Source organism: Pagrus major, chromosome 1, assembly GCF_040436345.1.
Source record: "Pagrus major chromosome 1, Pma_NU_1.0".
Lineage (NCBI taxonomy): Eukaryota > Metazoa > Chordata > Actinopteri > Spariformes > Sparidae > Pagrus > Pagrus major.
Genome location: NC_133215.1, coordinates 34,703,704 through 34,731,093, shown reverse-complemented (window position 1 = coordinate 34,731,093; position 27,390 = coordinate 34,703,704). Strand labels below are relative to the sequence as shown.

Below are 27,390 nucleotides of genomic sequence, written 5' to 3'. Positions count from 1 at the left end.
ATATATGAGAGACCACAGGTTCCACACTTTCATTTCTCAGTTCTAATGAGCAGGACACAAACACTGTGAGCAGTGGAGTGTAATGACGGTATAGTTACTGTATGTGACAGAATGACAATATCAGAGAAACACTGAACATTTTTCAATCATTTATTCATTCATCACAACACACATACATCAGAGTTTAGACAACATGATTAGCATTATGTTAGAGAACTGGTCAGAACTCTCAAACCCTGTATAAACCAGCATCTTCTAACCATGGACCTCACTACCACTGGAGACACAGAGGTTTTGTACTGGGAAATGTACATTCTGCAATGACACAAAGACACATTCTGTGTTATGAGATGAATAAACCTGATTGTGACATTTTATAGAGTTGAAACTTTTAAATTTGGCATTTAGTGATTTAATTTCCAGATGTAGAATGGCACTCATTAGAGTGCATACCAACAGCCCCATTTTGTACTCACTTAAATACACTACATCAGCAGTTTTATTTGGATTTGCAATATACTCACTCATAGATACCAGCCACCTAAATACACCTGATCATTTCCATCAAGATTCATGAAATTAGAAAAAAAAAACAACAACACCGTATCTCACAATATTAAAGAAAGTGGATCTGCACCAAAGGATGAGGGGGTCTGTTCTGGGCCGCGACCCATCCTCCATCCAACCAACCCAAAAATGGACAGGGGTGAAAACATACCCATTTCAACAGTGCACTTACTGTAAACAAGTGGAAAGTTTACAGACTATTTTGGCCGATTAGTCAGATTGTCTTTGGTCAGGTGGTGGACATTTAAAATCCTGGTTCTGGCCCTGAAAGTGTTAAGTGCTAGCACTGAACACTATTAAAACATCCAAGAAATCCAAAACCAGAAGAATTTTATAAACCCAACAGGACATCCTCACTCCCTGCAGCATTGTTCTGAGGAGAAGTCAGGTACTCATGATGCACAACTGTCATATAATAATGTGTAGAAATAGTACACAGCTTTAAAGAAAAACACCTGATGACTCTTCTGACTAAAAACTGTTTATAATGGAAGAGGGAGAGATTATTGCGAGAGCATTAATTAGATTAGCAGGAAGCTGCCATCTCAAAACTTCTATGAGGGCAGGAGGAAACTATTCATACTTGATTTATGTCCTTGATAATGAAAACTCATGTTCTACAGCCACAAGTATCTGACTTCCACACATACTTTTCTCCTACACAACATCACATGAGCATATTATAACTGTCATACAATGATGTTTGCCTTTTATTTCTTTCTAAGCAGCATTGACAGAAATATTGTGATTTTGAGATAAAATGTGCCTAAAAGACACTTCAAAGGAGAGTTAGAGTTCAAGAAGTGAACCAGTGCCTCTGATCACTCTGAGATTTCACTTCATCACATAATACAAGTGTGTTTAAAACTATTTTAAAAAGAGCATTAAACCCAGTGTCATTCAGTGCACCCAGTACAGTTCACTTCTCAACATCTGATTCATGTTCGTAGAAAATGTGAGGGTCATGAGTTAATCAGGGTGGTACTGCCCTGATAAGGCCTTAATGGCTGAAACGTGTAGGCACGTTTTCTCTGATGCTGTGATTCAACAGACATGATTAATTACAGGCTTTTTCTATGATTCTAAAAGAACAAGATCCCTTAACTGATGAGCACCAGAGGGACAACCGAGCAGCACTCCTTGCATCCTGTTTTTGATCTGATTCATGTTATCTGCTGCTCAGGGAGGCCAATGAGAATCCTTTTACTTCTTAAGTTTGAGTCACGTCACCACAGGTGTGTGAATCTTTTCCTTTACATCGTATTCAAAGTGTCATTGACTTCTTATTCTTAACTTTGGTCAAAATGTTCTTGCACTTTGTTGGCTTTAGGTTGTAAATGATGAACCAGCGTGGCAGTGTGTGATCATCACTCCACAGATGTTGGCTTCAGACTAAGCTGAGGTCTCTGCAGAGGAATGGATCGTTATCAGAGAACAGGGTAATCATGGTGGAACTTGCGACCGCTCCTTTATTTCGCACCATGTCGATGAGGTCTCGTGCTTTCTCTAGCCTGGGTTTGACTCGGGCAGCCTTTCCCTCTGCATCACTTAAAACGCTGCAGCGTAGAAGTTCATCCAGCAGCTTGTTTAGAACAGGATCAGACACTCGGTCGATAAAGTGTGGCCGCGCCCTTCATAGCTTCTCCTGTGCTGAGGTGCTGATATTTTTCTTTGGCTGATTTTCATCTGCATGTGAAAATGAAGCTGGAACAATAATTTGATACAATAATCAGTGGCCAAAATTAAAAAATTATAAATGCCATACCCTTCATACCCTTCATACCCCTTGGAGTCTTTTTTTCCAAAAAAGAAAGTGGGAGTGGAAGTCACATTAAATCTAAAAACATGCATCTCTTGTCAGTGTAAAATGTGAATGATATATCTCACACAGTATCTTTGCCTCACAGTTTGAAAACCTCTGCCACAGACTGAGTGATGCTGTCTTTACCACGCAGATGAAGGTTGTACTCCCAAACTTGTGTCCTGTTTGGATCTTGCACCATCAGAGTCACTTCCTCTGTGCTCGTCGTCATGAAGATCTCAAACGTTGCGTGGTAATTTGGTCCGTAATTGTCAAAAAACGTTGCATGCTGAAATGAAAAGGACACAAGTCATTTAGCCTATTGTTTTTAGTTTGACTCACAGTTGTGTCCGATAGTCATACTCACTGAAGGCTGGATTGTATAGACATCTGGGTCACTGAAGAGGCTGTAGTTTTGGCCTTTGTGGAGGAGACAGTGGGACGGGGCCTTGATGTACTCACACTCTTCATGTTGCACTTTTACCTTCAGTGACAACACAACATTTAGTTATTTTGTTATTTTGAGTTTTAGACTGAATGGTCCAACTCAAAGAAGAAAGACAAAAGACGTAAATCTGTTCAGTCTCACATTTTTGATATATGAAGACATTTCAATGGCTCTCCACAAGAGGGCCTAATGAGGTACCAAGTACACTAGATACTGTACACTGCTTTTGCAGACAGGAGGAAGCCACTTTTATCACTCAGAGGAGATTCAAAACAAAACAAAAACAGAACTGATGGTACAGTGTGGTGTGTGAGGCTTTTACCTCCTTCAGAGGTACGTTGCCCGGTAGCACAATGACACTGAGAATGAGCGTCCCCCCTCTGCATGGTGGCCGAAGGAACAGCAGGACTTGGCCACTTACTGGTTTCGTAATGAAATTCTTAAACCTTTCGATAAGATCCCATACAATGCCAAAGGCAGTGAGGTGAGGGGTGTCCACCACCACGTGGGTTTTAGTGATCTCCCGCGGCTGTATGAAGCTCATGCCATCATCAGTAATGTGGACAACAGAGAGGCTTTTAGAGACCAGCGCTGTGAAGCAGAAAAATCCAAGGTTAGCTTCACATGTCTAAGTTGGTTTAATGGGGGGTCACCAGGAGCAGTGGGTTTTTTTCTTCCCCATCATAGTTTTTACAGAAAAAGCAAAAATTATCTTGGGGGGTTGGAAACAAGGTTGTTTGACTCATTCTTAATCTGAGGTATCAACCGAGAAGCTGCTTGGCACTTGAGCTGATATGCCAGTAGTCGACTATTCTTGTCTCCATATTCATAAGACAGACCATGGGAGTGGAACAGCAATGTTCTGCCGTTTGAGTTTATTAAATTCAGACCGTAGATCTTATCTCTTTTCATACAGCTCTGGAAAAGGGTCTGTATTATTGTTGTGCGTTAAGTTTGAGAGTAGAGCCGGTGAGACCTTGCAACCGCTTTTCGTTATTCTTGTGAGATGTACAACAAATTATTTTGCCACGCAGAACAGCTTTTAACGTCTCCCAGAATAATGAATGAGATATTTTGCCAGATTTATTAGTGAGTATGAAGGTATCAATAGACTTAGAAATTTTATCACAGAAATCCTTGTCTGAAAGTAGCAAGGCATCAAGTATTCCTTCTATTCAGGCTAAAGGAAATATCCAATCCGACATCATGATAGCCAAGAAGTCAACTGATTGGACAGAACCCACGAGAGCTCTGTCCATAACAAATAGTGATGAACATGTGAAAAAAAGAGAATGATTTTGAAAGTGGGTTTAAGAATCTCCAGGGCGCAGCAGTGTTCTTACCAGGTTCAGGTTCACAGTGTGGGAGGTGCAGCTGACTGATGGAGTCCTGAGAACACTTGATGCTGAACAGCAGCCCTCCAGGTACCTTGTTAGCCGGTTGGAGGAGCATTTTATCCCAGATCAAGGTCTTGTACATGACCTCTCCCTCATGAGTCACATTGAAGATCAGGCCAGTCAAGGAACACTGGAACAAACCTGAGCTGGGGAATGTGAACCTGCACAACACAGAATGCTTTTAAGTACAAAAACCCCTGTGTACTACTGGAGCCTATCACAGACATATGAGTATCGGTGTGCACGTTGTATTTCTTGCTGAGCATAATGCAAAAAAGAGGCTTGGAGTGATTTATAACTGTCATTTTAGACAATAAGCTTAATTGTTTGACTGTTATATATCCTGCCTCCATTACATACATATCTTTACATGTGTTTAATAAACACATTTGAGGGATCATTGCAGAAACATCTGCATTAATGTATACATCATGTGTATAGGAGAATATCAGCTGATATTGGTATCGGAACTTTATAATATGAGTATCGGAATTGGCCCCTAAAATCCAGTACCACCTAGGCTCTATTTATTACAGTTTGGGTATTGTGTAAGTAGTTTTGGCATTCATTCTTATCAATTAGACAAACATCACGTTTTTAATGCATCTGTCTCATCTGTTAAATGATGAGAAAACAATCACAAAAACCTTTTTTTTGCCTGCAGTAGATGACTGGCTCAGATGCTCCATGCTGCTGCTGTTGTGTTCACATTAGCCAGAAAGCCTACTTAAGTCACACAGTGCTTTTATCAAATATAACACGTTACCAATGTTACGGTAACGTCAGTACAACACTCAGCCAGCACAATCAAGTCAGTTCAGTGCACACACACACCCACCCCTGCATGTAGTTAGTGTTACACGCATTATACTATAAACTAATGTGTCACAGCCTCAATCATAACCATCAAAGCACAGTCACGGCTGCAGCCATGATCAGCCACAGCTCTGTTAGCACACAGTTATAGTTAGAATCAGCTACAGTCTGTCTGAGTCAGCCTCAGCAGCAGCCAATGAGAGAGCTAGGTTGACCTGCTCTCTTACTCCCTTTAGGCTCCATCCAGTGCCAACAACCTGTGCCCACATTTTATTCAACTCCTCTTTTCTCTACTGTGGGTTTGGTGGCTGACAGTAAGAAAAACAATTTAGTCAGGGAATCAAACTGAAACTATAAAAAGTGACGGAGGTGGAGAAAGCAGTTTGAATCCTCAGTGGAAATTATGCTCTTCTATGTGATATAAATAAATACATGATGTATTGACTAGCTTTTTGTGTTCAGGTGGTCATTATACAGTGGTAAGCAGTAGTTGATTTGAAACCGACACAGGAAGCATTGAGTTTGTATTAACAGTGTAATGCAGTAACTTTAACAGGTCAAACAGGAGCAGCAGATCAAAACAAGGCTTCCTACTGCAGGCTACAAAAACATTTAACACTAATGAGCTACAGCGTGACCTGCACCAACTTCTTACTCATGTGTTGGGACCCTCACCACATAGTTCTAACAATCGAGCGGCCTGCATGTAGACCGAAGCCTACAAGCAGCCTCCTTGCACTAACGTGTCTTTGGTAAACAAAGGGAAGTGCACTGACCCTAGTGTCTATGGCGCCTGGTTGTCACAGTCCCACCAGGTTTGAAAACTCCCTTCTCCCATTGTCTGAGAACGCACCTGAATGAATCGTCAGTTCCGTGCAGCGACTGGATACACGGAGGACATTAAAAACAGCTGCCCTTTTCACTGTAGTCCCATCGTAATGTGTTGCTGGAAGCATTAGCTTTTGCCTGCGCAGCTGTTAAAAGGGAGCACCCAAACGTTTGGATTTTACCCGCCTAGGCCACAGTCTTTTAACTCACTGGACGAGCCAAGACTCCCCTGTGTTTACCAAACGTGTTCCAGATCCAGCCTCTCTCATCCCTGCAGAAGGAAGACGTCCCCTCAGAAAACGAAAGCTTTGACCCTTTTTCTCTGCCATTCAGAGCCTGCTAACAGGAAGCTGTATCCAGCCCATGCTTTAATCCACGCCGAGAAAGAGAGCTAGATCAAGGAGGAAGACGGACACATGCTAAGCCGCCAAAAATGCAGTCACACGTGAGGCTTATTTAGTATCTGGGCAGATACTACAAATTGGCATGTATTGTATGCTTGTAAGCTACATTGTTTGAGTGTTTGTGGACCACCGAGTCCTATTTGCTGCTAGTTTTACACTGTAAAACACTGTTTGTTGCTTGCTTTTCTTTGTGCTCATCACAAGCTGATTTGAGCCTCTCCACTCTGTGATGCTAAGTGTTAGCTTTGCCTCTGTGTGAGCGTACAGTAAGCCGCGTTCCTATCAAGGACCAGCCGAAGGTCATCGGCCGCTGAGTGATCGAAAGGTGAGTGTTGTGTCTCCACGGCTGTTTCTCCCTCCTTGCCGCACTCCCAACGTTAGTCTTCTCTCTCTCTTTATGACTTAACAGATCAGAAAATCTGAGAATCACACCTATGTCATTCCGCAACTGGCCCAGTGCAGAGTTGAGAGGGTGAGCAGGGATTGAACTTCTCTCTCAAGCCCCATTCACACTGCCCTTTCAGTGCGGGAATCATGTGCCAATACTCCACCTTCGCAGTCTGTGTGAAAGTTACAGATGTGGAGAGGGGGGACAGTTTCGATCCACCTCTGATGCACCAACGGACGTATCAGAGCCGCAGCAGAGGCGAGACGGTGTCTGTGTGAATGGAAAAGCCAGCGGTGGATCAGAGGTGTGTCGGTCTGATGGTGTTCACAGTCTGACAGCTAAACAGATCCTTCACTTATCAAATAAAAGAGAAATGACCCACACTTCAACCCACAAAGCAACGCTACCGGACCAAACAACAGTAATGTAGTAGCAGGTAGTGTCTTCAGGATTATATATGAGGAAAAAAATATCGCATCCATACGTGGAAAAGCCTCTGAAATCCTGTCTGTCCTACTGACTCTTTGTCACATTTCTGCCCGAAAAACAGCGTCTGTCCCCGGCAGCAGAGCCAGGCAGCTCCCGCAGTTGACTGGCAAGAACCTTTAACTCACCATGTCTCCTTCCACTATTGTGTTGTTGTAGTTACTGTCTTGAAAAAAATCCCTGCGACAGTCAGCCCTCCCGACTGAGACTTCAGTTAACTTTCCCCCATAAAACAGCCTCCCTCTCCGCGAGTGACAGTCAGACAGCATCCTGTTTACTGATGGTGATTATGTAATTATGTAATTTAGAGCAGAAAATGTAACTTTGACACTTTCCAGGATGTTTGGTGGGTCAGGATCTCAATCACAACACATAATAACTGCATCCATATGATTATAAACAGTCGGCAGATACATTTTTAGATTAACAGGTGGACACTGGGGGAACACGTAAAAAAACGTGTACGACCTCTTTTGGTTCTGTAGCGCTGGCTCGCTGTATGAAATGACGCACTGGAGCAGCTTGGTTTAGTGTGAACAAACAAAGCCGATAATGCGGGGCCTCTGTATGGAAAGGGCTTTAATCTGGTTTTTTTTTTCACAGCTTCGAGTCCTTTTCATGTGTAAAACTGAATACCTTTGTGAGGGGCTGTATGAGTGTTTGCACTGTTACACCTATTGGTGTGATACATCAAGTGTCACCCCTCTCTACTACGCACAGACTAGTTATTTTGAAGCTTACATAACCAATCCAGTGTTTTGCGTGTTCACTCTGCATACTAAAACCAGACTGAGTTTTGAGTGTGCTGTATTTAAATAAATGATCAGGAATGGTGGTGAAATGGCTCCAGGAACACCTCAGAAAACAAACATTTTTGTTTTTTAGTCTCAGGTTGATGTCTGACAGCACAGTTCTTACATCAAATCCTGTAAATATTAGACATTTTCATTTATTTTCATATTCATGTATTTTAATTCTTGTATACCAACATACAAAGAGTAGTATAAAGATTAGTATCTAGTGTATACTGTAATACAGTCAGTAAGCAATATGGATTTGGGAAACAGCTTCAGTATTTTAATGGAGCCTCGCAGGAGTACATTCCCACTAAACAGCTAAAGCACACAACATTTCAACTGAAAGAAATGACAGTGTTTAGAATAACAGTTCAAACTAGGAGAAATATGACATTTCTTACCTGTAGGAAATGCCTATTCTGTCCTTTATCACCTCAGGTGTGAAGCCTGACTGAGCCTGGAACCCAGAAAGGCAAAATGAAATGAGTTGTTTTTGCAGTGATACAAACTTGTTCTGTGGTGATACTGTATGAGACAACCAGAAACACTCACACTATCCATTCTCAGCTTCACTGCACTGGACAGGCTCAGAGTGCCAATGTGAACGGAGAACGCTGGCTGGAGAGGCTCGGTGAAAGTGGTGTGGAATGTATGAAGGTGAGGTTTTGTGTCACCATGCACCAGTGTCTCTTCAGTCTGGCCAGATATGCTTGGACGTCAATGATGGGGACAGGAATGAAAGTCTCTCTAAGCCTGTGACGGAAAGAATAGCTGTCCAATTAAGTGATATTGAAGCACCAGGCCTTGTTGTATTCAATTTCTGTGTCCCACCATCCTTTCCTCTTTAAGCTCTTGCATGTCACACCAGACAGTGCCTCTCTACACAGTGCCTGGCTAGGCTAACATTAGCCATGTTATCTAAGGCTAGCTCTTTTATTAACTTTGAGTAGTTTATAGGCAGAAATGTAACCACATTAGTTGACTATCATATCACAAGCATCCCACGTGTCCTTACTGTCTATATGCATACATCCCAACAACGTAACATACAACAGAAATTCACACATTCCTTTATTCACAGCAATGTGTTAAATTGGCATTGTCAAAGACTTATTAAATGTATACATTTACAGCAGTACTCCAGCTAAAACCAGCCCAGTGGCATTATATTTGCATATTCATCAGGGGGCGGTACTCATCTGACAGTCTTTCAGTGGCATACCAGTCTCCAGCGGCACATACCGTCATGTGTCGGTGGAATACCGGCGGAGAACCACTCCAAGGATCGGTATATGCCGCTGAGCTATGACTGACAGACCGTTACCACTTTTCGATCTCGGCGTCACTCCCCCACATTCAGGTTGTAGCTGACTACAGGATGTCAATATTACTTTTCAGGCTCAACTGTCTCTGTGCAGAGGAAAGGTCTAAAGCTGAGTCTACGTGGAGTTACTTTGGGTTGTCCAGGCTGTAAACACAGAGTAAACCTGTGCTCTACACCTGTGGTAACCCTTCCACTAGTTCTCTAACCGCTGTCAGACATGACTGCAGCTTCTGCAGTCGTCTTTTCTCTTCTTCGCTCAATAGTTCCGCTCGTTATATCTATATATATATTTATCATTGACCGGTCCGTCATTTTAGACGACTCGGGCAGAGAGAAAGCTGTTTCTTACCGCTGACATTAATGAAACTGTGTTGCTTCAAGCCTCCTCTCGTTTCTTAACTGGACAACTCCAGCTAACATCCACCGTGAGGCTAACAGTGCTACTTCCTCTTAGCCAACATCCTGCTGGCAAAGAGCGGAAACTAGGCTTCATCAACAAGTTCTCCATTACTGCAAAGTCACATACAAGCATAGCGTTACCCCACACACGGTGCCAGTATACAGAACAGAAGCAGCTTAATTAAGAGAAAATCTTTCTTTTACAAGGAATGGATGGAGAAAGGTATCTGGTCAATTATATATTTATTAGATCATTGTGGCATTTTTTTTTAACATATGATGCTTTCATTGGGAAATACAGTGTGATGCGTACCAACAGACAATATAATGCAGTAATTAAGGCAGCAATGATTCTTTTGACCAAAGGCATGCTAATCTATTCTGTGTTTATTCCACAGGAGTCTTCGTTAGTCATAGAGGGAACTAGCTTTTTAGATAGAAAATGTAATAATATGTTATTAAGAACTATCCTCACTGCATCTGTTTTCCCCTCGCCCCTAAAGAGGAAACAACATTCAAAAATTCACCAACAATGCTGTAATAAAAATATGAACCAGCTACCTCTCTTACTCCTCCTTCCTCCTAAGACAAAATAAATTCAGTTTAAAGTGATGACTGAGCTCTACCCATGTAATGATTTCTTACATCAAATATTTAATTTAGATTTGAACGTCTGTACTTTCTGTTGTTCAGACATCGAAACCACAGAACATCTCTTCTTCTCTTGCAGTTTAACTAGAACCTTTTGGGATGCTTTTTAGTATTGGATATTGTAAGGATCAAAATTTTCCGATTTCCGAAGATTTGGTCTTCAAATGGAGAAAAAAACAGAATTTGGTAATAACAATTTGATTATCTTGGCAAAGTATTTTATTCACTAATGTCGTTTTCGTAAGACCTCTCCCATATTTGGTGCTTTTCTAAATAAGATAACACAATATAAAAAAATAGATGAAAGTTTGTAAAATGAAAGAAGCCCAACATCTGTATAAATAATTATATGCCCTAATTCCTTATTAACCACTTGTGTTTTCTGTGTCTCATGTCACCCTTTATTTATTTATTTACTTACTTACTTACTTACTTATTTCTGTTTTTTCTGTTTCAGTATTTATTAATTACCTATCTCATGATTTAAGGTTGTAAACTTGTTTTTTGTGTGTTTGCTTCTCATGCTCAGTTAAGCCTACGTAATCTATCTATGAACCTGTTCATGATGTGCCCTTTTGACTGTAGCTTGTTAATGTTCAATAAAGTTCATTTAAAAAACACAAAAAAAACACAAAAAAACTAAAACAAAAACGATTGAGTCAGGGCCAGGATATTCACACATCCAGCTTCTTACCTACTTCTGTTGGCATCCTATGAATAAGACATTATGAAATACATGATTTGAACAAATAAGAAATAGTAGGCTTAATAAAAATCAACCACTTAATTATGAAAAGAAAACTTGAATCTCAGCTGTTATTTTCAGTCAGGGATGTAGCCAAGAAATCACAGAGAGAGAAAGAGATCACAGTCTAAGTCTCCCAGTGTGTTCAGTACAAAATCACCATTTCATTTTGAGGCTTTTTGGCCTAAAGAGAAAAGTATAAGAATTTTTTCTCCAAAATATCAGAATGAAAAAAATGTGAAAAAAGTAGTGAAATGTAGTGACTGTAGACTAATGGGTGAACTAACTGACATAATTTATCACATGTGCTTGGATACGAGTGACATTAACTTAGAGTTGGTTGTGGGTTATAGTTCCTTTGCCAGCATTACCTTTTGATGAAGATATATGGGGCTGCTATCCAGTGGCGGTCCTAGCTTGCATGACGCCCTGGGTGAACCTCACCTTCAGCTCCAACTGAATGTACGACATAAAGAGGAAGAGATAACTGTCTGAAGAGACTGTGATAAAGGTCCAATAAGCAGCAGCATAACAAGTTTTCTACTTCTGTCATATATTCTTGGTAACTGTGCTCAGAAAGTTACAACCGAGCCAAGTTTAGTCAGATTGTATAAACTTGTTGTAGATTATACTGGATTTGAGTTTTAAACATTATTGTCTGTTATTTAATTTACTTAGATGTGTTCACAAAATGCTAGCGCTAAATCGCTTGCATGGAACGTTTCTGTACATCTGTGACATTTTTGAGCTTGCCTCCATCCTGACCATAACCATGCACACATTATATAGAAGGTAGCCTGCAGCAACAGAGATCTCGCTGACCCAAAGTAAGCATCACAAAAATCATGACATGAATTGTAGCACTGAGGATGATGATTAATTGTTAGTAACAAAAATGTTAATGCTTCATTTGGAAAATATGAAATGTGTTGTTTCCACTAAATTCTTGGAAATTTTTGACAGGCCTATTAAATGACTTAAGAATTATTACAACTTCTCTTGTATGACTGAAAGTGTATTTATAATGAGTACACATTACATTCTATCCTCATAGAAGAAGAGCGGAGACACAATGTTTAAAAAAAGAAAAAAGAAAAGATTATAACCAGAATAACCACGTCTGTTAGTGAGGGCTGGGGTTCATTCTCATTGCTGGGTTGTTTAGTCAAGACAAAACAACTATGTGAGACTGACAGTGTTGGGCAAGTTACTTCCAAAATGCAATATATTACATATTACTAGTTACCTTCATTTTAAAGTAATATATTACATTACAATATTTCTGTCTGCTAGAGTTATAAATTACTTATTACACTACTTTTTTGATACTTTCAACAAAATGCCCAATTAACCTCTATAGAACAATGAAATAGCCGATATCTTTTTAAATAAAGGAATGCCCTTGGACACTGGGATGAGCAGGCAGACAAAGGATCACAGTCTGATATATCATAGAGATTGGAATACATAACAATTTTTAATTGTATTCTGTCTTTGTGACTGAAACAACCCCCCTTAATAGCTCAATGCAGAGGTGATAAGTGTTTGCAGGAAATTACTCTTTTTCTTTGGATCATTTATTTTTTCATTTCTTAGCTAAATCTTGGATTTGGATCTGCCACCTGAATACTGTAAGTTAATTTGTAATTCCTCCTTCTTGTTTTAAGTTTATGTACCAGTGACTGTATTTATGCATTTTTCTTTATCACACCAGAGCCCCTCAGGGCGGTGTGTTCAGCCCCCTCCTGTTCACACTGTACACCCATAACTGCACTCCCACACATCAAGAGAACTCTAATGTTAAGTACCATCATCGCCCGCATTACAAACAAGGATGAGAATTCATGTTGGGAGGAAATCAACAGTCCTGCAGAGAACATTTTACTGCTCAATGCCAGCAACACAAAGGAGCAAATTGCTGACTTTAGAATAAAAAGGACCCAAACCTATAGGTTCTTGAAACCCTAGCATTGTAAAAGGCGGCAGGTACTAATCAATGCTGGATAGTGTTCATTTCTCAGGAAATAATGCATGGATCTTGAAAAGAATCTGCCATATTTAGGTGGCTGACGTCTATGAGTGATTACAATTTGATGCGGATCCGAGATCTGGAGTTTTAATCATGGTTAAGCAGTTATATGTGGTTTAAAATAGATTGATCCAGGGCTATTTAGTTTCATATTGGATTAGGCTTGACCGAATTAAAGCAGACTGGGCCTTAATGGAGGTATTTGTCTACTGAGTTCATGCATTAAATCATCATGAGTCAATCATTAGTTAAGTATATTTATACCCTGTTATATGTATGAATGTTGTTACTGTGCGCCACAGTAGAGACAGAGAACTGTCAGCCTATTCAAGATAGGCCTGTTGTGCGATATCAAATAAAATGATTGTATAAAAAATATTGAGAATAAAATATAAACTATAGCTAAACCTTCCATTTATGATAGTGTACTCTACTGTCCCATCGCTTCGTCTTGGTCTGGTAAGCGCTGCTTCACGTGCAGCTGTCGGCTGTGCTCGGCTCTCTCTCGTGCCTCGTCGATATGCCTTGGCCAGCCGCGGCGCGCGCCCGCACTCGAGCAGCAGCAGCGCGCGCGCATCTCAGGAGAGACGATAGGGCATCTGCAGAAGTCTGAGCGAACCTGGAATGACGCCATGAGCTGGTATTATGTATGATAGAGATGATGTTTTGGTAGGATCCGCCACCGTAGGCTGCTGTGGGCATCGCGTGAGGAACCTCATCTCGACCATGAAGCTGCTGCTTGTGGTGACACTTTTATGTCGCGAGGCGTTGTGCGGATCTCCGAGCGTCCAGATCGGTAGGATTTTCCTTTCTGTCATCGCCCCACCATCTCATCTTCACCTCTCCCTTTCATTGGTGTGTCTTAAATTATTCTCACTTTTCGCCCTTCTCCTTCCCCCATTCATCGTTCCATGACTGCCTCCTTCTAATGTGGGCCTCTCTCATCCTTGCCCTCCTTGCACCGCTCTGATTAGAACAGGCCTCCTGACTGTATGGCTGCTGCTGCCGCCGCTGCTGCTGCTGCTGCAGCGGTCTATTAATGTCAACATTTTCATCTTTTAATAATCGTGTATGTGATTATATGCGCGTGCATCTTTCTGGCAATACAGTGTGTGGCGTGTGTGTGCGCCCGTGTATGTGCACGTGTGTTTGTCTTAAGTGTTAACTGGGACAAAGACAGATATACATCATAATAAAATCCAGCACTTGAGACGTATTTCCTGAGCTCTATTCCATGATGCGCATCACACACACACACACACACACACACACACACACACACACACACACACACACACAAACAGTAGTATATATATATATATATATATATATATATATATATATATATATACAGTAGTATATATATATATATATATATATATATATATATATATATATATATATATATACTGTATATATATACTGTATATATATATATATATATATATATATATATATATATATATATATATATATATATGGATGTATATGGATGTGTTGGATTTCCAGCCACACAGCATAGTTTGTTCTGTTGGTAAAAAAGTGGCGATGCAAGATATATACTTTATCCCAGCATTTTCTACAAATTAGGCAAAATGTTGAGTTGTCAAAGTCACATTTGAGATGTCACAATTAAAATAAAATGCAAACACATGCTTTTCTTCCCTGTTTGAAAATATACAACTGCACAACATGTACATTTAAAATTATATAGAGTAGGACATGGCTGGATGTTCACTGTGTTTACACATAGCACTGGTGCTGCAGAGGTTTTATAGCACAGGCCACAAAATTGTAGCACAAATACTAAAGTATCAAGTAATTCCATTGTAGCGTGACCAGAGCTGGCCCCGACCAATTGGCTTCCCGAGGCAAGATTTTAGCTGGTGCCCCTTGCATCTTGGACAATGACCATTGCACACCAATCAAGTCCATACTCTCATACAGAAAACACATTGCTTTATGACATTAACAGTATTGAATAAACAATGGCATAAAACAAAATATAAATACAATATGAATAAGGTATTGCACAAAAAAATACAATATCAAAAAAAACAGTGAGACCATACTCTTTTTTACCTTATCAGTTAAAACACATGGCCAGTCTGCAGGGTCGACTGGTGCAGCCTTTCAGTAGGTGCTTGATGTTTATCACTGGGATGTGCTGAAATGGAGGGGACAGGTGCACTTGGTGCGATATCACTGGGCTCTTGTGAGTTGGAGGGAACAGGTGCGCTGGATGCTATATCACTGTGCTGTGCTGAAGGGACAGTAGAAGATGATGCTGCATAGCTGGGCTCTTCTGAGGTGGAATGTACAGGAGCACTTGCTGCTGCATCACTGGAAGGTGCTGGGGTGGAGGTGTTGGTGGCCGAGGATCTGCAGGCGTGGGAACAAAATATTTCAAAAGTGCATCTGAAGAGAGGAGAATATGTAACCACTGGGTGTTACATTATTTTAATATATAAAGCTGCTGATGGTGAAACCCAGCCAATAATAGCACCTAAGCCACATTACAGCCAGTGGTGGAAGACACATTCAGATTCTTTACGCAAGTAAAAGTAAGTATCAGTAGCAAAATGTCGTTAAAGTATTAAATTTAAAGTACTGGTTTGGCCCTTCTGTTAGTTTTTTGACTTTTTTATTTTTTTTATATCTTCTCACATGGTTTCATTTCAATGGATGTTTAAATGACCCAATATCTCAACAAAATGCAAAGGTTAGAGAAAAACACGACGTGTAGCACACATTATATAAGCTTGTTGCATAATCCATTGTGTAAAATCTTTTTTTTTTCTTTTCGCCACTGATTATAACCTATAACATTCTCAACACAAACGGCAAGAGTAATCACACCTGCATTCATGCACAAAACATGTATTCAATGAGCACTTCTCTCACATGATGTATGCTGTTTGCTTTGACTTATGAAAATGCAAAGGCTTGAAATCAAAAATTACAAAACGGGATGGGAATGGGAGAGCATTTTAATTGACTAACTTATTACAAGCAGGGCTAAGGTTGGCTAACTTGACTGAGATGTCAATAAAAATGTATGCCTGGTTTCTTGAGGCAGACAGTGGATGGTTCGTGCATCACACTTGAAAGAAAACTTGTGTTTCTCAAAATTATTTTCTAGGTTATTCCCCTTACACCTGAATAGTCTTTCCAATTTGTCAGTATGGATATAAAGTGGGAGTAACTGATGCTAACTTGCTCTTTATTAAAGCAAAGGTTACTAGTTACACTCAACAGTAACTATGGTAGAATTCATCACATTACCTCCATCTCTTTCCCGTTTCTCCTCCTGTTCTTCTTTTTCTTCCCAGGGCACCACAGGGCTTTGGTCTTTTTGACATGATTTTCAATAAGCAGCTGTTTTTATTGTCACGTTTCCGTCACAGTTAACTCCAGCGCGTTGATGGTGCTGGGTAAGTCTAAGCAATAGTATTTAGGCATGTCTGAAGCAACTGCAGTTGGCAGTGACCACTTCCATTATTCTGCGTTTAAATTCATTTAAATATACAAGATTCTCAAGTTTAAGCTCGGCCCGCAGATCATTCCAGGACCAAGGACCAAAGTAGGACAAGCTTGATTTGCAGGCCTCTGAGGCCTCCGGAGTGTTGATGGAGAGAGTTGGAACCTTTGTTCACGCAGGTGAAAAAAGAATAGTTTTGGTCTTGTTTGGATTGAAAAGCAATTTCAGATCCAACAGAACATGCTGAAGGGTGTTGAAAATCAGTCTGCAGATTTGAAAAGGCCATCTCTGTGGTCGGAGCACAGGACTATATGACCGCATACAGATGGTACTTGCAGAATTTAAATTAATCACGTACATTATTGATATATAATATAAAAAGCAAATGTCCCAAAACCGAGCCTTGTGGCTTTTCATGGTGATTGTGTGGCCAAATCACTTGTTTTGTTTATGGGGAAATGTTTGGATGACAGGGTAAAATGAGTGTGTAAAACACGCTCATGTTTAAACAGCCGGTAGATGTTTCCTCTGCCCATTAAAATCATTAAATTGATTAATTCTGTAAAAATGGATACGCCCAGGGGAGGGGCTTTTTGGTTTAAGAGAGGGCCATTTGGCTGGGTAGTGTCAGTCTTGCCATTTTTTGGAGTTTTTGGATTCCTGCAGAATTCAATCTTCACCTTATTGTACAGTTTGTTTGTTATTTTCACTTTTGTAAATATTTGCACTGCTGCATTGTGGAGGTTGGTGAAATTAAAAGATATTTTCACTTTATAATTTTTCGACTACACCATCATTTTTCGTTTTTGAGGAGTTTAAAATAGAACCCTGCTACAAACACCCTTCATGACAGTGACTGGATCGGACAAGACATTGCCATATTTAACTGTCTGCGAGAGGTTAGTTAGGTAGCTGTGGAACAATTTTGCTTTTTTGAATGAAAAACCAGCACTGAACAAGGTGAAAATGAGTAATGGGTGGTCCACAGTATCAAAAGCCTTTGTAAGGTCTAACAGCGTGACAGCAACATAACAGCGCATGAGCCTGCTGTCCAAGGCTTTTTGATATCTCCAATGACTTACAGAGTGGCAGTTACAGTGCTATGCCCTGATCGCAAACTGGATTGCATGTCATTTAAAATATTGTGTGATGTCAAATATGATTTTGGTTGGGTGGCAACCAAAGATTCCAACATTTTTGAAAAGACAGCGAGGTTAGAAATTGGCATATGATTATTCATATTGGCTTGATCACCAGCTTTAAGTAGAGTTGTAATATAAGCTTGCTTCCAAGCAACTGGGACCTGATTAACACCAATAGACATGGTAAAAAATTGTGCGACAGGCTTTGCTATGACCAAGGCAGCAGCTTTTAATAGGTAGGGGTACAGACCATCAGGCCCAGGTGCCTTTTTGGGGTCAGTTGTATTTAGAGCATGAAGAACATCAGACACATGGAAGGCTTCAAAATATAATGAGAGAGAGAGAGAGCAAATGATGAGGATATAATTGATGCAAAGCTCACTGACTAGTCATCAAATATATGACCTCCCTTTTCAAAATGACTGTTAAAGGCATTTAACAAGACTTGTTTATCTGTGATGGAGGCATCTCCAATTTTCAGTTCCTTAGGAGAATGATATACCTTTTTGTTCTGTAATTTTGAGTGATTAGTAAAACAGCCATTTGTCAATATTAGGTAATGGTTTGATTAAGATTTCTGGATGAGCTGTTCTCTTTCAAATATTTTTATTATGAAGCTTCATTTAAAAAGCCACACATTTGTTATTACAATGCTTCTTTTTTATATAATCAAAATATCAAAAAGGACATGAACAAAAAATAAAATAAATAAATAAATAAAAGGAAAACAGAGAAAACAAACAAAAAAAAAGAAAATGACCCACATCCCTACCTACAACAACCCACCCAGGACTGCAATCAAGATTCAACTCGTCCTGCAAGATAAGATACCACAGGTCGCCAAGTTATCTCAAAGTCTTTTAGTGTGTCCTTTATGAAGAACCGGATCCTCTCAAGGTGGAGTGTGTCCATCAGCTCTGTGAGCCATGACTTCAGTGTGGGGTCATCCTTCTTTTTCCAGAATAAGAGGATAAGCTTTATTGCAGTGACAAGTCCATACGCCAAGAAGCACTGTGAGCCAGTGTCAGTTTCTTTGCATAAAAAGGATGCGCAAAGTGCACTGACTTCATAAAGCCCTGAAAAACTGATAAATCATGAAAACTTTTGCTACTTTTGAGTTGGTATATTTGACGATCTGAGAATGAGACGCGAAAATCAACTTTCCTTTGAATCGTTTTAAGAATTTGCCTACATTAGTCCTACATAGTGTTGCTTTAATTGTCCTCCTTGATGTATACACACAGGTTGACTCTCCTTTCTCTTTCTCTCTCATTATTGTTTTCTCTCTATCAGCAATGTTATCTCCTTTCTTTGTCAGAAGTAAGGAGACAAAAAAACACACCTCCGGTTTAGGATTTTTTTCACCCGCGATCCCGTTATAGTAACAGCAGGTGAGCCACGTATGGAGGGCGCTTGTTAATTATGTAGCTGCTCAAAATCAACGTGCACCGAACGACATTGCAACAATCAGCTATACCTACAAGACTGTTTTTCAAAACAACAGCATTAGTAGGCCTACAGTAAATAGAGGTCGTTCCACAATCAGTGAATTTACAGGAGGGATGTAATACCAGAGAGCGTCTCTCTCTCTCTGTCTGCAGAGCATGAGTGATTAACAGTAGATGGGAGGGGAACAGCGAGGCTGATTGTTCACTAGTTAATTGATCGTGGATGGTATTGTTCTCTCAGATGGATTAAAAATATCAAAGTAGCCCATAAAGTGCTTAAAAGGGTCGTCAAATACACTTGGGCAGCTGTTTGTATACCTTGGCAACCCGTTCAAGTAAATTGCATGTGTGGGAAACATTGCTGACAAGGATCACAGAGCAGAAGAAGCTTTTGTGTAACGTTAACAGCAGAGCCAGCTGAGCTTGGTTGCAGTATAGGGGCCGTAAGGGATCGCATGTGCTGGGTTGAAGTGCTTGTCTGGTGAGAGAACATAACGCCGCGTTTGGTTCTGATTGACATTAGCTAACGCTATGGTAACTGAGGGCTGACTAGGCTAGCACAAAGACAAATCAGTTTCCCACATCTAACCTACTCCTTTTGTTATTTAATCGGCTTTACACTGTTAAAAAGTTTGACCAATGGTTACAAAAACAAATTATGTCAACAAAGTGACATGAAATTTAATTAAATTAATTAATCACTACAACTTTGAGAAAGAACTATTCAATCATTTAACTACATTTAATCAAAACAAGTTCACTGAATAAAAGCAACAATTAAAATGTGTTGGATTTACTTAATAATATGCAAAATGATGACTTATATACAGTGGGTACGGAAAGTATTCAGACCCCTTTAAATTTTTCACTCTTTGTTTCATTGCAGCCATTTGCTAAAATCAAAAAAGTTCATTTTATTTCTCATTAATGTACACTCAGCACCCCATCTTGACAGAAAAAAACAGAAATGTAGAAATTTTTGCAAATTTATTAAAAAAGAAAAACTGAAATATCACATGGTCATAAGTATTCAGACCCTTTGCTGTGACACTCATATTTAACTCACATGCTGTCCATTTCTTCTGATCCTCCTTGAGATGGTTCTACTCCTTCATTGGAGTCCAGCTGTGTTTAATTAAACTGATTGGACTTGATTAGGAAAGGCACACACCTGTCTATATAAGACCTTACAGCTCACAGTGCATGTCAGAGCAAATGAGAATCATGAGGTTGAAGGAACTGCCCAAGGAGCTCAGAGACAGAATTGTGGCAAGGCACAGATCTGACCAAGGTTACAAAAGAATTTCTGCAGCACTCAAGGTTCCTAAGAGCACAGTGGCCTCCATAATCCTTAAATGGAAGAAGTTTGGGATGACCAGAACTCTTCCTAGACCTGGCCGTCCAGCCAAACTGAGCAATCGTGGGAGAAGAGCCTTGGTGAGAGAGGTAAAGAAGAACCCAAAGATCACTGTGGCTGAGCTCCAGAGATGCAGTAGGGAGATGGGAGAAAGTTCCACAAAGTCAACTATCACTGCAGCCCTCCACCAGTCGGGGCTTTATGGCAGAGTGGCCCAACGGAAGCCTCTCCTCAGTGCAAGACATATGAAAGCCCGCATAGAGTTTGCCAAAAAACACATGAAGGACTCCCAGACTATGAGAAATAAGATTCTCTGGTCTGATGAGAGGAAGATTGAACTTTTTGGCGTTAATTCTAAGCGGTATGTGTGGAGAAAACCAGGCACTGCTCATCACCTGCCCAATACAATCCCAACAGTGAAACATGGTGGTGGCAGCATCATGCTATGGGGGTGTTTTTCAGCTACAGGGACAGGATGACTGGTTGCAATTGAAGGAAAGATGAATGCGGCCAAGTACAGAGATATCCTGGAAGAAAACCTCTTCCAGAGTGCTCAGGACCTCAGACTGGGCCGAAGGTTCACCTTCCAACAAGACAATGACCCTAAGCACACAGCTAAAATAACAAAGGAGTGGCTTCGGAACAACACTGTGACCATTCTTGACTGGCCCAGCCAGAGCCCTGACCTAAACCCAATTGAGCATCTCTGGAGAGACCTGAAAATTGCTGTCCACCAACGTTCACCATCCAACCTGACGGAACTGGAGAGGATCTGCAAGGAAGAATGGCAGAGGATCCCCAAATCCAGGTGTGAAAAACTTGTTGCATCATTCCCAAGAAGACTCATGGCTGTACTAGCTCAAAAGGGTGCTTCTACTCAATACTGAGCAAAGGGTCTGAATACTTATGACCATGTGATTTTTTCTGTCAAGATGGGGTGCTGAGTGTACATTAATGAGAAATAAAATGAACTTTTTTGATTTTAGCAAATGGCTGCAATGAAACAAAGAGTTAAAAATTTAAAGGGGTCTGAATACTTTCCGTACCCACTGTATACTATAATATTCAGTAAATACAAAACAATTTCACAAGGAAAAACAATTTAGAATTACTAGGTTTCTGATCAAAAGTTATTCAGATTTACTGAATACCTGGATGAAAATGATTTATATTTACTAAATATCTTGGTGAAATGAATTTACATTTAACACACTTACACTGCTCTTATTATTTAACTACATTTAAATTCAAGCATTAATGAGTATCACAGGACTTCTAGTCATTAATATTGAATGTCACTTTGTTGCCATATCTTTTCTGTCTATTTCACTCAATATTTTTTCTTTTTTGTGCCAAAGTGGAAATACATTTTGAAGATGACCAGATACACATTTATTGGTGCAACTTTGTCTTATCATGTTTATCCAACATTTTCAAGTGCAAAATGCCAAAAAACAAGAGAGGAGCTATAAGAAAACAAAGACATTAACTGTATGTGTAGAACATGGGCATATGTTCATGTATGTTCATGTATACTGGCAATCTGTTTGTCATTCATGTTATTGAAGGTTTAATCATTTGAGTGACAAAATACACTACCAGTCAAAAGTTTGGACACACCTTCTCATTCAATTTTTCTTTATCTGTATTATTTTCTACATTGTAGATCAATACTGAAGACATCCAAACTATGAAGGAACACATATGGAATTATGTAGTAAATTCCATATGTGGAATGTATCCTCAAGTGCACTTGAGGATACATTCAAAGTTCTGGATATTTTCTGGATTGACTGACCTTCATGTCTTAAAGTAATGATGGACTGTCGTTTCTCTTTACTAAGCTGAGTGGCTCTTGCCATAATATGGATTAGAACAGCAGTCGAATAGGGCTATTCACTGTATTGACCTGTGTACCAACACAACTGATGGTCTCAAACACATTAAGAAGGCAAGAAATTACACAAATTAACCCTTGACAAGGCGCAGCTGTTAATTAAAACCATTCCAGATGACAACCTCATTAACCTGAGTGGGGGAATGGCAGAAGTGTGCAAAGCTGTCATCAAAGCAAAAGGTGGCTACTTTGCAGAATATAAAATATAAAACATATTCTGGTTTGTTCAACACTTTTTTGTTTACTACATAATTCCATATGAGTTCCTGCATAGTTTGGATGTTTTCAGTATTGATCTACAATGTAGAAGATAATACAAATAAAGAAAAACCATTGGATGAGAAGGTGTGTCCAAACTTCTGACTGGTAGTGTATATTCAGTGACCACTTTAAAGTGTCTATCAGGAACTTTTAAGTGTTAATGAAACAGTCTTGTGAAAAGACAGCTATTTTATATAGTTATAATTAATGCCTGTGCTTGGGTCTGATCACATATATCAAATGTATAAAATCACATATAAATACATTACCCCATCATGATCCATCCTGCAGTCTCTCTGTCACTCGCTTCCCAAGCAAATGCACGCACTGCGCTGGTGTCATACCGCTTTTGTCAAAAGGGGCCACTAGAAACAACAAAAAAAGTTCCTCATAGTCACTTTAAAATGTACGCACACCTTTACGTGCTAATGCAATTCAAGATATTGTACTGGACTACCCTTTGCTCTGAATTGTTGCTTACATTCTGACCCACACGTCTGTAGAGTTCGATGAAACATCTTCCACTGTAATGCAGTTCAGTACAGCACCACTTTTAACTGTGACCTCAATGATACACAAATGTCAACAAAAACTAAACATTATAAACTTGAACAGCTATATCTAATAAATTTGCCATTGAGTGTTTACTATCTATAGCTCAAGAGCTATATGCTTTATGCTAATGTTAGCTGCTCCAGGAGCATGTTTCTGCTGCTGGGCTAATGGACTCCGTGCTTTGTGGTACTTGGTTAGCAGCTAAACAACTGCGGCTGCTCACTCGTTCTTTGGATCAGGGGCTGTGTGCTTAGTGCTGCTGAGTTAGCAAACTAATGAAGAGCGGCCTCAGTGGCTGTGTACTTTGTTGTCATTGCTTACTGTGTCCAACTTAGGGTGACCAGATGTCCCTGTTTTCCAGGGACAGTCCCTATTTTTGGTGTCCTGTCACTGGCTCAAGCTGCTTCGGGAAAATGTCCTCGTTTTTAGCTGTGCCATAAAACCAGTGTGCAAGGTGAAATATTACATTGAGTGGCAACAACAGGCCGGGTAGCAGAGCCTACCGGTTAACGTCTCAATCACGTTGTGCTTGTTTTGGCCAAAAGAGGGGGCTACTCACCACAGCAATGTCATATCGGTCTCCTTAATTCTTCTACTAACTACTTGCTCATGTTATTTTATGAAAAAAACTATTTTTTGGGAAAACTTGCCAAAAATGCATCCAAAACATCACTACAAATATCTTTTCAAGTCAGATAGAGTGGAGATGAAGAAAAGTGAAGGAGATAGAGGAGGAAAGCTAAAGATATGATTACAGAGCCTGCAAATGAATTATTTATTAGTTTTATGAGGTAAAATACAAAGCTAAGGCAAGCATGAGGATCTTGGTGGAAAGTCTTCCAGTACTGTAATTAATATTAAAGTTACATGAACTTTACTTGAGTATTTCCATTTTGTGAAATGAAACCAGATATCCAGACAAAAATCTTTCTGTTCTGATTAAAATGTCTTCCCCCAAACGGACCTTTTAATGAGTAGGCCTACTTTCACTTGCATAAAAGTGGGCTGTCTATTCAGTAGAAGGACACAAATATTTTTGAAATTGTTGCTACATAACAGGAGAAAACAGAGAAAGGGGGCTCTGTTATTCAGCAGTTGGCATCAAACAACATGGTATTACAGCTAGACAGGCCACAACACTATGTTACTGAATGTTCGCTCATAACCACCTTGTTTTACAGTTTTCAGAGTTATTTTAGCCTCCGTTTTCAAATTACATAAAAAAAAATGGCGGGGACTTTCGGTTCTCTATTTTAGCTAAGTACTACACTAAAATTGTTCCTCACAGCATGTTAGGGGATGAATAGGCAGCGTAGTAACAGATTCTTGGTTTATATTTTAGCAGCACAGCCAAGCGGCTCTGCCTCTCCAGATCTGTCTGTGCTCCTTGTGTCTGTGGACGCACGCTGACAAAATGTGGGACAACATTCTCTAGTTGATTCATCAGTCCTGCAGCCGCCAGATGAGTGTGGGGGGCTTGGAGACCTGTTGGGATGTCCATTGAATAAGAATGAAGAGATGCCCTGTAATGCTGATGATGTGTTTGGCCTCTTTCACCTTCCAAGAACACTTTTATAAACTGATTGCATCTCTTTTATCAGCTGCTACTGCGTGAGGAATTTGACAATCATTTCTGCTGAAAATGTGTTTAAAATGACTGTAACACACCTGTCACCTGAGTGTAATAATTCATGAGTCTTGTAACCACCCACACCCAGTGAAATATTCAAACCAAATACTTCAAATATGAAAATGATCACACACAGAGCATATTTTATGATTATTCGGCTACCATATCATGATACTTGCTGTTCGACTCTCATCACCCACTAGAGCACAAGCTGGGGGTCATCAGAACCCTAAACCATCGGGCTGAGACTGTGCCCACAAAGACAGAGAGGAAGGAGAAGGAACAGAAGCACATCAGGGGAGCACTAAAACCTGTGGTGACCCAAACTGGACCTTTATCATAACCTATAAAAGATCCAGAGCAGACAGAGAGGAGGTGACGAGAAAACTTAACAACATCATCATTCCTTATGTCGCTGGAACATCTGAGACACTCAGGAGGATCTTCAATAAACATCATATCCCGATTCACTTTAAACCCACCAACACACTGAGGCAGAACTTGTCCATCCTAAGGACAAATCACCCAGGCATAAACAGAGTAATGTAGTTTATGCTGTTCAGTGCAGCCAGGACTGCACAGATTTGTACACTGGGGAGACAAAACAACCTCTACATAAACAAATGGCACAACACAGGAGGACCAACTCCTCAGGTCAAGACTCTGCTGTCCACTTACATCTGAAGGAGACAAATCATTGCTTTGAGGACAACAATGTAAACATCTTGTCCAGAGAAGACAGATGGTTTGAAAGAGGAGTAACAGAATCCATCTATGTCAAACTGGAATGACCGTCTTTGAACAGAGGAGGTGGTCTAAGACATTACTTATCACCCACCTACAATGCTGTTCTGAGTTCTCTCCCCAGACAGCTTAACAACCATTCACACCTGGGCTCACCTAGCCTTAGCAACCCACATGAAGGCCAGTTGGGTCAACAACCCACAAGTGGCCCTAACGACTCTGAAACTGAGAGCTCACACGTGTCCTTAACGACTCTGTAAGGACACTCCCACACAGAGTTTAAAAGCCTGCAACTCCCCTCCAGTTAGTTAGAACTGAAGAAGCCTCTTGGATGAGAGGGGAAACGTCTTCAAGAACCTGAAACAAGTCCAGTTGCCTACAATACAGCACTTACAATTACCATGACCTGGATAACTGAGAATCTTCATCAACATGTAAGTTTTTTTTTACTGTAGTTATATAAATGTAATTTCTCATGCTGTTAGATTACTGTTAGACCACGCTGTCAGGTGTGTGCGGAAATCCGAGAGCAACCTTTGTTTTGCCACAATAAAAATGTTGTTTTCGTGATTAAACACATATTTTCATTAGGTAAAAACATGTTGTGAATTTTGGGAATGATTACATCAGTATTTTTTCTATACATTTCAACTTTCGGACTTTTTGTGTTTATCTGTGCCGTATTTACTCAGTTTGGGAAATCCCACGATCTCTGGAGCGTTCAAGGTTTGCTTCCGACTATTATCCGATTATTTCCAATAATTTCAGAGTGCTGAAAAGACCAACAGTCAAAATATAGTGAAAAAAGATCAATAATAATATGTTTCTACAACATTTTCGCTGTGGCAAAAAGAAAGTTTGCTCTCAGATTTCCGCATGCACCTGAAGGCGTGGTCTAGCAGTAATCTAACAGCATGAGAAATTAAATCTATAGAACTACAATAACAAACAAGAAAAAAACCCTTTTTCAGCTCTTACACAATAATAGCTTGTCACGGTACCACTGCAGATCAAGTCAGCCGCTCAGATGAGTGCCACCCATGCAGTTTTTTTCTTCCTGTTATATCATTCATTTCCCAGCCTTATTACTTTCACTTTGGGAATCACACTCTGTCATACACATCAAATACTGTATGCCTCTGATACAGTAAGAACAGCTGAATTCATGCTTTCACGCTGTAGTAACGCTTCAGCCTCCATCATCACTGCTCCTCCTGGTGGATAGATAAACCACAGCAACTGGTTTCCACACATGGCACTTAGGGGCAATACTATTCGCAGGAGATCCAGTCAAGGACTTGAACAGGTCTGAGCATGGACCAGTCATGGATCTGTTAGGGCCCCGTCACGGAGGAATGGGAAGTTTGAGGGGGCTGCATCTGTACATGTATGAAATTCAGTACACATGTTTATCGCACATGGACCTACAAAAAAGTCTCTTGTGACCATCACCTAAACCCAACAGGAAGTCAGCGATTTTGAATTTAGCGCTCATTTTTGTTGATTTGCATGTGTTGTACTTTATTGAACTTGTCCTACAGCTTTAACCTGTTTGACTTCAAATTTTGTTCGGCTAATCTTACCAACTTTCTTATTAAAAGTGATTAAAAGCTAGAGTTTTCGTTGCAGGGCCATGATACATAATTTGACTTACATCTCTTGCACTCAGAGAAGGAATAAATCCATTAATCTGATGTAAATACAGTACATTCCACGTAAAAAGCTGTTTAACATTCATTCATTCAGTTTCACTCCATTAACTACCACTTGTGTCTGACTTGTGCCCTGTGGCAGG

The 27,390-nt window shown here is 40.1% G+C and overlaps 1 protein-coding gene across 2 annotated transcripts; it reads right to left on the bottom strand.

The window, feature by feature from the left end:
- Nucleotides 1-1,165: 1,165 nt before the first annotated feature.
- LOC141006926 (NACHT, LRR and PYD domains-containing protein 1-like) lies at nucleotides 1,166-9,692 on the bottom strand. Of its 2 annotated transcripts, none has more exons than XM_073479269.1 (8): nucleotides 9,606-9,692; nucleotides 8,485-8,685; nucleotides 8,334-8,389; nucleotides 4,160-4,374; nucleotides 3,139-3,407; nucleotides 2,736-2,852; nucleotides 2,516-2,657; nucleotides 1,166-2,271 (listed from the first exon to the last, which is right to left on the bottom strand). In XM_073479269.1, the coding sequence occupies exons 2-8, from the start codon at nucleotides 8,491-8,493 to the stop codon at nucleotides 2,201-2,203; spliced, it is 879 nt and encodes a 292-aa protein (XP_073335370.1). In that variant the 5' UTR covers nucleotides 8,494-8,685; nucleotides 9,606-9,692; the 3' UTR covers nucleotides 1,166-2,200. The 2 variants fall into 2 exon arrangements, with proteins under 2 accessions (XP_073335370.1, XP_073335441.1); XM_073479340.1 differs by having other exon boundaries at nucleotides 1,166-2,253.
- Nucleotides 9,693-27,390: the final 17,698 nt, after the last annotated feature.

Bases quoted from the DNA above. Each gene is read 5' to 3' on its own strand.
- LOC141006926 (XM_073479269.1), bottom strand. The intron at 4,375-8,333 runs GTAAGAAATGTC...TGTGTTGTGCAG, and splicing joins AGAATAGGCATTTCCTACAG to GTTCACATTCCCCAGCTCAG. The intron at 2,658-2,735 runs GTGAGTATGACT...TTTTCATTTCAG, and splicing joins TCTATACAATCCAGCCTTCA to CATGCAACGTTTTTTGACAA.